Source organism: Microtus ochrogaster, unplaced genomic scaffold (assembly GCF_000317375.1).
Source record: "Microtus ochrogaster isolate Prairie Vole_2 unplaced genomic scaffold, MicOch1.0 UNK1, whole genome shotgun sequence".
Classification (NCBI taxonomy): Eukaryota; Metazoa; Chordata; class Mammalia; order Rodentia; family Cricetidae; genus Microtus; species Microtus ochrogaster.
Window position 1 is genome coordinate 5,140,905 of NW_004949099.1, and position 12,690 is coordinate 5,153,594.

The 12,690-nt window shown below is 53.2% G+C and overlaps 1 protein-coding gene across 2 annotated transcripts in view; it reads left to right on the top strand.

Moving 5' to 3' along the window:
• Window positions 1-6,017: 6,017 nt before the first annotated feature.
• Window positions 6,018-12,690, top strand: part of Fbln2 (fibulin 2) — a 63,276-nt gene continuing 56,603 nt past the window's right edge. For both annotated transcript variants that reach the window (XM_005364882.3, XM_005364883.3), the window contains exon 1: window positions 6,018-6,085. In XM_005364882.3, coding sequence (XP_005364939.2) covers window positions 6,048-6,085 — 38 coding nt within the window. In that variant the 5' untranslated portion in view covers window positions 6,018-6,047. The remainder of the gene's footprint in view (window positions 6,086-12,690) is intronic.

Sequence of the window (12,690 nt, forward strand, 5' to 3'; positions counted from 1 at the left end):
TGTTTGTAGAGAAAAGGGTGAACCCCTTTTCTATGCAAAGAGTCTCAGAAAGAGTCTATTGTACATGCTGAGGCACTCTTCCCAGAGTGAGGGTAGCCAGGAGGCTGGGCACCTGGTGTCAGTCAGCTCTTGGTGTGGCAGAGGAAATAGTGTGCCCTTCAGGGATCTGTCAGCACAAGCATCAAAAGCATCTAGAGATGCATTGTGCCCTGTGCCACTGCAACTTTTTTTTTTTTTTTTTTGTTTTTCGAGACAGGGTTTCTCTGTGGCTTTGGAGCCTGTCCTGGAACTAGCTCTGTAGACCAGGCTGGTCTCGAACTCACAGAGATCCGCCTGCCTCTGCCTCCCGAGTGCTGGGATTAAAGGCCTGCGCCACCATCGCCCGGCCCACTGCAACTTCTTGGAGGTGGACAGGTGCCCAAATCTAAATCCAAAGATACTCTTCAAATGATTTTTTAAAATAATAAAACCATTTAGAAATGGTCAGAACTGTATCAACAAACGGGGCAGAATGGAAGGGACTTCTGAAGAGACGCTGACCGCAGCTGTGGGTGTTTGGGAGACACAGAAAAAAGCTGGGGCACCTCACGGAGAGACAGTAAGCAGAGTGTTTTGAGGCATCCACATGCTCAGGCTCACACATTTATTCACACACATATGCATACATGCACTCATTGAGGCAGATGCTCATACTTACATATAGTGATACATTCCTACATGCATTTATTCTTTCATCATATATACATTTGCATAGAACAGAAGTGATTGAAACAGATTCTTCTGAGAAGACATTTGCTGGTATAGACTGTTTTATATTCTGTACTGTATTTATTAAAATCAGAGCTAGACTCTAGGATTTCATAGGTGGGAAAACCAAGGCTTAGAATAGATAGAAGCTGCTCAGGACTATTGTTTCTGTCTCTGAACTGCCTGTTATTTGGCCTTTGACAAGTCCCTTCCCTCTCTAGGCTGTTCTGGAAAGGTGGGGGGCTCTGGGTATTCCCAGCCTACTTTCTATCCCATAGGGCTGAACTTCATTCTGAGTTCAGCACCCTACCCCAAGCCAGGAGAGCTGGTCCGAATGGCCAGGGTGGGTCAAGTCTTGTCCCTGGTGACTAGCACTTCTGAAGTGCCAGAAATTTCATCACACCAGGCAGAGGGAAGGGGGGAATGAATCAGTACTGAGCTGGACCACAGAGGCAGAAGCCGACCATTCCCAGACGGAGGCGTCAGGCCGGCAGCTTTCTTGGAACATGCAGGGAACTCATGGAAGAGTAATGACTCCCCACCTCCCCAGGGGTTCCATGTGCTTTCAGACCCTCAGCGTATTTTGCAAAGGGGCACTTGGTTTTTCTTCATGGTGCTTGGAGGGAGGGCAAAGCATGCTGGTTGCATGGGACCCTGCCTTATCATGGAGCCTTAGCTTCTTCAACTGTAAAGCTGGACCAATGATGAAAATCTGGGCATTGTGGGGAGGGGCCTGAGAAGCGCATTGGGTGGGCGGTAGGGGCTGCACATGGTAGGCCATTTTGCTTCACTGAATAAAGTTTACAGCCAAACTTTTTTTTTTCAGGAGAATTTGTGAACAAGAAACTCCTGGTCAAATTGGCCAAAGCCTCAAATGAAACAGCTAGTTCAAAATTGCAACTCGGACTGGCAGGAGCTTCCATAACCAAGTATTTCCTGGCCCCTATAGTGTAAGCCTGCTATCGGATAGCTCTGGGTTGAGCAGGAAGTGCTTAAGCATCTACTATCAGGAAGAGCTCCTGTGTTCCTGTGCTGCTTCGAGCTGGTCTCTGTTTATTCTTGGCAGGTCACATGTAAGACCATGGCCACAAGCTCAGTCTCCATCAAGGAGCAGAAGCAAGTGTCCTCTTTGGGCTCCACACATTCTGACCCTCACTTAGTTACCTCCCTTCCCTGATCCAACCACTAAAGCTGGGGATAGACTTCTCCAGCAGACCACACCTGGGCCAGGTACCCAGCCAAGAAGTGGGGGAAACCTCCCAGTCCCAATGCATCGTGTAGTCCCAGAATAGAGACAGGAAAGTTCTGCAAAGGCTCTGCTACCTGGGGTTGTAACTTTTGAACTAAATTGTGTACTGCATAGGTCTTGTAGGATCCACAAATCCCCACTCCTCCACAGTTACAGCATTGCACATCTGGGCTTCCTAGCAGAGAGGTTAGCTAGGTACAGGTCAGACTGCTGTAACAAAGGGACCTGTGCTTTGGTGCATTAGCTAGGTACAGGTCAGACTGCTATAACAAAGGGACCTGTGCTTTGGTGCATTAGCTAGGTACAGGTCAGACTGCTATAACAAAGGGACCTGTGCTTTGGTGCATTAGCTAGGTACAGGTCAGACTGCTATAACAAAGGGACCTGTGCTTTGGCGCATTTCCAAGTGAAGCACCAGGGTAGGTAAGGCAGCTTGTGATACCCAAGGGTTCCTTCCAATCTAACAGGGTATGACCTGTATCCAGCCAGCCGGAAGTGAAAGGAAAGGGCAGGCTTGTCCTTTCTTAAAGCTGGTCATATCATCCCTGCTCCTTTCCAGTGGTTCAGAATGTTTTTGGCTGTGGCAGCAGGAAATGCAGTCCTTAGCCAGGCTCACCTGCCCATCTGAACTTACAATGGGTAAATTCTAACCAAACTAGAGGTGTCTAGTTCCTGCCACAGGTAGGAAGGAGTTGGGTGGATGGAACAAATTCATGGTGAGCTGGAAGGCAGAGGGGTGGAGACGTCCCCAGGCGGGCAAACCAGCTTCTCACTGGTGAAGACCACAGTTCCAGCCTTGAAGATGGGGGTGTGAGTGGGTGAAGGGCTAGAGAGGAGGGGATCCAGATCAGAGAGGGCCTGAGCCTGACCCTAACCATTGACTGTGTTTCTATGTATGTATGCCTTGCTCATGTCAACTACTAGTTCTTGTCTCCCTGGAGTCCGAGATGTGTAGGGTGGTGGTGCAGCCACTCTGGGGAGGCAGCGGGGTGTAGGAAGGGCATGCACAGGCAGGAATTCCAGGTGTGGGTGTACTACCATCTAGAAGGCCGGGGAAGCCTCGGGGGCTCCAGATGGCTTTTCTCCTTTTTCTTGCAGACACCTCACCTTCTGTGAAGGGACAATGTTAGGAAGGCATTCTGCCCAGCTATGCTATAACCTCTCAGGTACCTGGGAATTACTGGGAACTCGGATGCTCCACTCCACCCACTGAAGCAGTGGACTTAGGCAGTGTAGACATTTGTATTTCAGATAAAGACAGAAAATACCAGCGTATCCTGTTCATTGGCAAACACGGCTGTCTGGAGTGGTGCTGCCCAGTGTCTTTGTGGGACAACAGGATGGAGGGTGATGCCCCCCCCGTGGGTGGGCTGACCTCTGAAAGTCACTGGCTGTCATCTTTGAAAGTTATCTTCATTCAGTTTCTGCTGCTGTATGAAGAAAAGAGTCTTATTTAGCTCAGACTCTGGGAGAGCTGCAATTACGGGGCCAGCATCCTGGGGAGGGCCCCTGGGCTGCACCACCTCATGGTGGAAACTCTGTGAGAGGGACAGATCACATGTCGAGACGGGAAGTCAGAGGGGGTGGGGTGGGCAGGCTGGGTCTTTACAACAACGGCTCACTGAACTGGGTCTGAGAGAGACTCATTAATCCCATCTGAGGGTGGAGCCCCCACATAACCACGCTCCGCCAGGCCCACTTCCTAAAGATTCTATCACTGCAACATGTTCACTCTCCCGATCACCCCCATCTCCAGAAGCCTTGGGCACACTCAGGTCTCAGGAGCCTGAGGACACTCGAAGGGTATTCAAGCCTTAGCAGAGCCGTTTCTGGCCTGGAGAGACAGCGCTCTCCACTGGAGGGTCTTGGTGACTCTGACACCTCCTGTCCTCTTTTCCTGGGCCACCGCGGAACCAATGGACTGATGCTACCTCACTGTGGCTGCAATGGTAAAGGAAGGGCAGGAGAGAAGGAGGTGCGGCGTGGGTGGGAGCATCAGAGAGCCACTGTTGGAGGCTGAGAGTCACATCAGTCCCCAGAGGCAGGAGGACAGCTTCCAATAGGAGTCCTGGCCCCTTGCTGCCTGCACCAGGATGGTAGCAAGATTTGGGTCCCTGTGGGTACTCTTTTGCCTCCAAGTTTGAGTCCCACTGACATTACACCCTTTCTCCCACAAACAGCCCAGGGTGAAGGTTTGTCATGAGTATAGTCACAACAATAATAAAGTCAAGGGTTTAGCATGTCAAGACATTGCTTCCAGCATCTTCTACACAATCTAACATGGGAATCCTGGAGCTGTCTGAAGGCCACTCAGAAAGGACTTTAAGACAAGGCTGTCTAGCCTTGAAGGCTACCTTGCCAAACCCTTAGATGGTGTCCTGTGCCTTTACAGAGGGGCAGAGACCATCCTGAGGCCACCAGGTATAGATGCAGCCCCCTCCCTCAAAGATTATGAGCCTTTCCTTCCAAGCCTGGTTGTCTAGGTGGTGTAGGTGAGCCCCGTGTCTCCTGTCTGCGGCGCCTCAGTGCCTGGGGAGGCCAAGAGATTGGCACTGGTGTGAATAACACCTCTGCCCCCCGTGACACTCTGTCTGGGCCTTATCAGCCTATAACTTCCTTCAACTCTGTGTCAGCCAAGCCCCGGCCCCAAATTCCTGATGGGTGATGCAGACTTTGTCTTTGATAAGAGTCCTGGCAGGCTCTAGGCGAGCCACATCTCTGGCTCAAATGACGGAGGTGGGAAACAACTTCTGCTTTATCTGGTGGAAAGACAGCCAGGCCCTGGCTCCTTGTCTGCAGCCTGGGCCTGAATATTGCCTGTTTGTCTCTCATTTCTGAACATGGGACCTCGGACCTCGGACCTGTGGTGGGGAAAGAGTCCACACTTGCTGCATTCTTGCTTTTGGCCATCTGCTGTGTATTCTCATAAGCTGGTTGAGCACACCCCTTTGGGATTTTAGCTCAACCCCTGCTGTGGGCTTTGATGTCTTTCTGTTCAATTTACAGTTGAAGAGGTCAGTCAAAGCTCAGAGGGAAGTGACTTGCCCAAGTTCACACAGCTGCATGTGTTAGAATTCTTAGCAGCTAAGTTATGATTTATCATTCATAAATCAATCTCAGAAAGGTAGCCAGGGAGAGAATACAGCCAAGTAGCAGGACACAGTGGCTCTGATGGGGTCTCAGGGAAGGGAAGTGAGGATGTTGTAGCTATATCTCAAAGGGAGAAAGAGCCAGCCCTGGGCTCCTGGGAGAGAAGTTTTCAGACAGAGTATAACAGCACATGCAAAGGCCCTGCCTGAGAGAGGCCTTTCTGCAAAGGACCCGTGGAAGAAGGCCTGTCAAGTTCAGATGGAAGCTGAGGCAGGCTGGGTGAGGCTCATTGTCAGCTTCCTATCATGCATAGACCCTGGGCCGGCTGAGAGTGGACAGTGGCAACCAGGATACCTGCCTCGTTTGAGGGGCGGGGAGACAAGGACCCAGGAATGGTATGTTTGGAGTTTATTACTTGACGTGTGTTAACCGCCTGTTGTGCCCTACGCTGTGGATAATAGGGTTCTCCACATCTCTCTACCTACAGGGGTCAAGGGTACTGGCCAAGGTATACCATGTACATGCAATACAACTAGGCTGGAAAAAGGGCAGGGTGACCTAGACTGTGGAGAACTGGGGTGTGGGTGCCTAGTTTCTGCAGCCCTGCCTCTGGGCAGCTTTGTGCCTGGGCACCTCTGGCCATCACAGCATGCTCGAGGGAGTTGGGTCCAGAAGAAGTTGAAGAAGCGGAGCAGTGCTGAGACATCTAAGAGTCAAAGTGTAGCCAGGATGCAGAAACGTGCGGTCGAGACGGGGTGCCGAGAGGGGGCTCAGAGACCGGGACAAGAAAGCCAGGCGCGGGTTGAGCCAGGGGCTGGACGAAGATCTCTTGGCAAAAGCCGAGGCCCCGCCCTGAGGCGGGACCTGTGGGGCGGGGCCTCAAGGCCTGGCTCGTCCCGCTCTTCCCCGCCCCGCGCCGCGCGCAACCCGGGCTCTGGATTCACCGACGGCGGGTCCACCGATGGACAGGCGGCGGCGCAGCGCAGCACAGAGCACCGGGTGAGTACGGGGCCCTGAGTGTCCACGCCGCGCTCCCTCCTGGTCGGTCATCTTGCCTTGACCCCTGGCTGCATCCCTCTGGCCTTCCAACCCCCAGCCTTGTCCCTCGGGGTCTCCCAGGATCAGCCCCCACCACCACCAGAGCAGGGAAGACTGGGCCTCTCAGTCTGGCACCACCCCACCTGCAGTAACACACTGCCACACACGCACTCACACTTGCACCAACAGAAGTTACTGCAAGCTCTGCAGAGGCACAGGCCACCACCCCAAACCCTAGTCCAGAATCTCTCACGCAGGGGCTGTGCAAACTCTCCCCTCCCGCATCCATCCGTCTGCATGCTGTGCTTTCACGCACACCAGTCTGCCGTTCAGGCATCCCTCAGACATGCAAATGTGTCGTGTTACACACGTGTGCTTCCAACACCCATAACAAGTTTGGTCCAACACCGGTTGTTGTGGCATGCTTCTTAGCGTCATCCACTGTTTCACACACATCTCCCACGCCGGCCTGAGGACACAGAGGGTCCCCACACTCAGGTGCACAGACAACATCATAGTCCCTTGCATCTGTGGTTCTCCTGGTAAGTGGGGGCCTTAGCTGAGTGGGAGAAGGAGGGTGTCTGCTCGTGTTATTGTTGGCTCACACTTACTGTGGCCCGGGTGGCTGTGGGGGGCCCAGGAGGGGCTCAGTCTTCAGGGGTGGGCCTGGCTCCTCACAGCCCTTTGGTTCTCTCCATCACCCTCGTTTCCTAGGCAACGGTGTCATATCTTCCTCCCCTGCTGTCCTGAGATCTTGCCCATCTGCTTTGTGATGATGGGCACTCAGGCCAGTCAGAAGTTGATCTGAGCCGGCGGGTGTCCTGGGACAGTTCAGAGAGACACAAAGGAGTCTATGTTGTGAGTGAATGTTGCTCAGAGGGTGGTGAACCAGGCCCCCCAGGAGAGGCTGGATGGCTTTGGCGGCAGCAGAGGGCTCCCTGGGCTTGGCACTGGCTGTAGCTGATGCATATTTGTGAAGGAATGATGGGAGCTCAGGGCCTCACCTTCCTGAGGTGCCAAGGGTGGGTGCGGTGCAGGACCCCCAAGAGAAAAGGCAGGATGGAAGGTGTTGCCAAGGGCAGGTACTCCTTGACTTCCCGCCCACCCCACCATCTAATATGTGGAAAGCCTCTGTCTTGAGACACAGACCAGCCAGCCCCAGCCGCGACTGGCTCTGCATGTTTTGCTTGGCTCTCAACATGCTATTATTGTTTTTAAAAATCGAATTAGCTGCCAGCATTTACTAACTGGCAGCTTTCATAGAAAAGCCTGGATTTCCGTCTTTTCTTGAAAAACACAAGCTCCGGTGGCTCAGGATTCATATGCTTTTGTGGCTTGCTTCAACCAGTGCTGATTGTCTGCTATCCTTAGGGACGGGCCATGTGCACCTTTGGGTGCAGTCCCCACCAGGCCTTCCTTATGGGCTCTTGTCTGACCTTTAGGGGCCTGTTTTCGCTGGGACCATTTGACTGTATGTGATCCCTTGACTACCTCAAGGGTGGTCCCAGGCTCTGCCATGGCAGGAAGCCTTCAGTGAGTCTTCCACCATTCAGGACCTTGGTCACTAGAGGTGGGAGTGTCCAGGGCTCCTGTCTACAGGGGATCCTTGTGATGGGGTAGACAGTTGGTGCTGGTCTGTGGGGGTGATGGCCTTGTGTCCCCACTGGAGAAAGTTCAGAACTCCTGCTAAATCTGAGGTAGGCCTCACATAGCATTCTTTTCTTCGTAGATCCTGAGAGCCACTCTCTGAGGCCATATTGGTTCTGATTGGCACACAGAGAAGGGGGGCTCAGAGAGAGTTCAGCAAGCAGGGCTGAAACAGACAAAGCTCTCTGCATCCAGCACTGAACCCTGAGAAAGGGGACCTTGCCATTGGTGTCTCTGGACCTTCCTGAGTCTCACCCGTGCTGACACACAGTAGGAGCCTGACAAATGCTCCCGCGTGACTAAGGAGAGGGAACTGCTCCTTAGGATCGTGGTGGATGGAGCTCAGGGGTGAGGTTACACACAGCCTGGCCCACAGGACCCTATCTGATGAGTGCGACAGTCCCCTTCACTGTGATTCCTGTGGTCACCAGGTGGAGAGCACAAAGTTTGGGCATACCCGTGGCACTGCTCAGGTGCCTCCCCTTGGACGTCTGCTGGCCTGGCATTGTAGAGTTAGAAGCTAGGCTCTGAGTCATTCTCAGTATTCCTCCAGCTGGCCTCTGCGAATGAGATGTCACACAGAGAGGGGACTCAGGATACCAGGCAAGCCAGGCTCACGTTCCTGCAGGCAGCTGCCGGATGGGTAGCGCAGGGTGTGGTGACCAATGTGTTATTCTAAGCGTCCACACTCGTCCTCTGTATGTGGCTGATTTCAGGTGTGCTGAGCACCCCTGTGACCTGTGGCTCCTGTCCGTGGCTCATGGAACATGGAGAGGGGAGCAGCCACTGGCCTCCCTTAGCAGGTCTAGAGCCTGGCTGCCCCCTGCCAGCCTGGGCCTCACCCTTCCCCGGGCTTCAGCCTTCTCTTTTGTATGGTCTCTACTTTGTATGTCTGGAATCTTCTAGCACTTGTGAGCATGGAGTGAGGAAGTGGAGATGGGGCGACTGGCTAACGTTTTGTCCTGGCCAGGTGTGGGTGCAGAGCTCCTGGGGGCAGGGGTGGGTGAAGCATGTGCTGTGTGTGTTCCCATGCAGCTGTGTGTGTATGTGTGTGTGTGTGTGTGTGTGTGTACGCACCTGTGCGCACGTGTGGGGCAGTCTTGTTATATAGCGGGGCTGGCCTAGATCTTACCTTCTCGCCTAGGCTTAGGGGCTGAGCAGAAGGATCTTTGAGGAGGACTCTCTAAACTGAAATGTGGTAGCCATGGTAACAGCCAGTGAAAGGGGCCTAGGGTAAGAGTCCCCCTGATGCCTGTGAAGCATAAAAAGGGAAGAGGAGGAGCTTTTGTGGGGAGGAGGCTGTAGGGACAGAGGAGGTGTGAGGTGCGCAACAGTTTGGAATTTCCTGGAAGTGTTTTTGTTTGTTTGTTTTATTTTGCTTTCTGAAACAGAGTCTTACTATGTAGCTTTGTCTGGCCTCAACTCACTATGTAGACCAGATTGACCTTGAACTCCCAGAGATCTGCCTGCCTCTGCCTCCTTAGTGTTCCAATTAAAGAAGTGTGTCAATATGCCCTGGAAGTTCCTGGAAGTTTTGGGTCAGGAATCCCCAAGATACAGGTTTCTGTAAAGATGCTTGGGAAGTGTCTGGGTTCCAGAGGCTTTGTGCCTCTGCAGAATGGTGCTGTGTGGCCGCTGAGCCTCCTCAGAGTCAGGCCTGGTGGGCACACCAAGCTTCCCATGAGATGAAACAGAGGGAAGGCTGTGTGGAAAGATCTAGAAGGTCTGCTGGAAGATAATAATGAAGAACTGCCTCTTGTGTTGCCATGCTGCCTTGCGTAAGATCAGAATACACATTCAGGGGCCTGCGTGTGGAGCAGCCACTAGCCTGAGGGGGAAAGGCATGGGATGTCAGTGCAAGAGAGGAGAGACACCCTACTGCATGCCTTGTTGTATCTGGAGTTTTGAGCCTTGTTGGTGAGGTAGGCTCAGAACATGCAGGAGAGGCTGGGGTGTTGACTAGTAGTTGAGCATGTGGTTAATGTGTTTAACCCTATGAGCCACCCTGAGTGACACGGAAATAAACCTCTAACATCACACAGAGCTGAAAGCCATCAGCGAACGGGTGTTTGCTTGTGAGTGAGGGCTGGTGTACATATCCCTGTGCTCATGACCTCGTGGAACAGACCGACTTCTCCCTGGCACGACCTGGGAAAGTTTCCACAGAGATTACATTATATGGTGCCAAAGTCACGCTTTGCAAAGTCCAGCCAGTGAGCAAAAGGAAATCCCTCCCCTCTCTCCCTCCCTCCTCTCTCCCTCTCCTTTCCTCTCTCCTTTCCTGGGGTGTGCACTCCTGGTTAATCCCCGGGGGGTGTCTGGAATGGGCATTTGGCATTTGGTTGGGAGTGTGTGTCCTCATTTGGTCTTAGGTACGTAGCCCAACACAGGGGACCGGCTCAGACCCCACTCTCGTATGGGAAGAAGCTGGTGCAGAAAGAGCCTGTTTGGCCTAATATGAGGTTCACAGCTCTTGTTCAGGCCCATTGGCTCACTCAGCCTCCGAGCCTCAGTTTCCTTCCTTTCTCAGCTTTGTCAGAGAAGACATGCCTTCATCCAGCAGGTGTTCACTGAGTACCACTGAGTCCTGAGGATAATGCAGTGGTCCAGGCCACATCCTCCACATCACAGAGCTTGATCTGGTGGGAGATGCAGACCAGAGGCAGGTAGTGCACATATCCATGTCAGCAGAGGAGCATATGAGGTTGCCTAGAACAGGGTCTGAGGGTGGGCTTAACATTAGGGACCCCACCCTGGGTACTGCTACCAGGAGAGACCTTAACACAGAGACATGTCAGGAACAAGTGACCAGAACCAGCTATAGGATAAGACCCCTCCCCACCCCATAACTTATCAAGGTGGATAGTCGTGGAGGTGAGAGAGGATGGCCACTGGAGGTGCCACACTGCTAGGGGATTCTGATGGCTTAGGGTGGTCTGGTTGAAATGAAAGGTCCCCATGACTGCAATCAGGACAGCAGGCTGGAAGTGACATCAGGGTTATTGCCCCCACTATATCAGTTTATGTCCTGCCTACTACTACAGTTGGAAGTTGGAGCTAGGACCAAAGTGGTCAGGTTGGAAATGAGAAGTGATGAGACTCTGGGTTCAACTGAAGGTGGGGGTGCTGAGATTCCTGCTGTATAGAAGTAGAGTGGGGGAAAGTGGAGGCTGGTACAAGACCCAGGGGTCCCCTGGTGATAGATCCATTGATTAGGATCCTTGTATCATCTGGGTTCACAGTGGTCCAGCTCTCCTCCCGAGGCCTAAAAGCCCCTCTGTATGTTATACCCTCCCAAAAGGCTAGAACCTGCCAGTGGTGGCAGTGGGGAAATTCAGTTTAATGTACAGAAACTCTGTACACTGAAGAGGTGAGTGGGGACTGGGACGGGGACTCGATGGGATCAGTGGAAACTGTGGCCACACTTAGGGACACTTGGGAATCTAGTGGGCATTTTGTGGGAGTGTCCATGGAGGTGCTTGCTGGAGTTGGGGCTCCTAAGTTTGCTCCCCAGGCTTCCTTGCTGGGGAAGGTGCACAGAGGGAGGAGGATATCTCTCGTGGCAGTCTCGAGGGCTCTGGGGTGCGGCACTCACAATTTAGGTACACAGTCTGGAGTGATGGGAGTTCAGAGGCCTCCGAAGCTGAGCCAGGAGGCAGCTACATTCAGCTGAACCTCAGGGGAGCTGGGGAGCTTCCTGGGCATGTGGGGGGGGACCACCATTTTGATGGAAAGGGAGAATGAGAGACACTGGGGCCTTGAAAAAGCATGCTTCCTCTTGGCTAGTGGATTGATCACGAGAGGGAGATAGAACCTTGGGAATAGAGAACTCTCAGTTTTGAGAAACGGGCTGGGGACAGGCACTTCAGAAACTCTAAACACAGGAAGGACAAAGCCACAACTCTTGAGGTGACAGGACTGGTAGTTCAAGGCTCTGAGAGGGTCTGTACCTGCTTGCAGTCACACTAAGGAAGAATGGACTGGAGTCAGCTCTGTCCACCTCCATGTTCTCGGTGGTGAGGTGCTACAGGCCTCCTTTTGGCATGTCCTTTTCCAGGGTGCCTTGAGGGTCAGGCTGTGCGTCATTTGCAGCCATTGTCCTCGAAATTACTGTAACTTGGAAAGGGTTCAGAAATGCCTCTGCATGCAGGCTGATTGCTGCAGAGAAAGTGCAGGTCTAGGGGAGGTTGTTTCCTTCCTTGGGGTGGGAGCCTGACTGTATTGTCCTTGGCTAGGGTCTCCACCCACGTCTTCCAGCTGGTGAGGAAATGGTGCCACCCCAGAACTGGGCAGAGGCCAAGGGGATGGTGGGAGCCTCAGGAAGTGGGGGCTGGGGCACTGAGCACCACGAGAGGACATTGCTTGAGGCAGACCCGCTCCCCCCAGTCTCTCTTCCCTTTGGGCCTCAGGTGGCTCATCTCTGAGGTGAGGACAGCACCTTTGGGACCAAGGATGGCTTGCATGTGGAAAGAAGCTCTGGGGTGTGAGGAGGGCCAGGCTGTGTATCGGAGTGTGGGGATGAAGACTGGTTGGTCACTTGCCTTTGGCCTTAGCCACAGGTTATCTCTTCCAGCTTCAGAGTCTCCATCTGGGGAGTGGTTGAGTGACAGTCCCCTCCCAAAGGCAGATGGAGACGGAAGGAGGTCACAATCCGTGTACCCCTCCTGAAACACATGCTGGGCATGTGAGCAGCACTGAGTGGCAGCTTCTCTCTTGGCACCTGTCACTCCTTTGGTTGCTGAGGTGTCTTTGACAAGTTGACTTTTGGCCTGTGGTCCTGCTTCCTGGGATTAAAGGCATGCGCCACCACCACTCAGCTGCAGTCCTGGCTTTTAACCAAGGGAGCATTCAAGAAATCCAGAAAGCCGGGCGTTGGTGGCGCAAGCCTTTAATCCCAGCACTCGGGAGGCAGAGGCAGG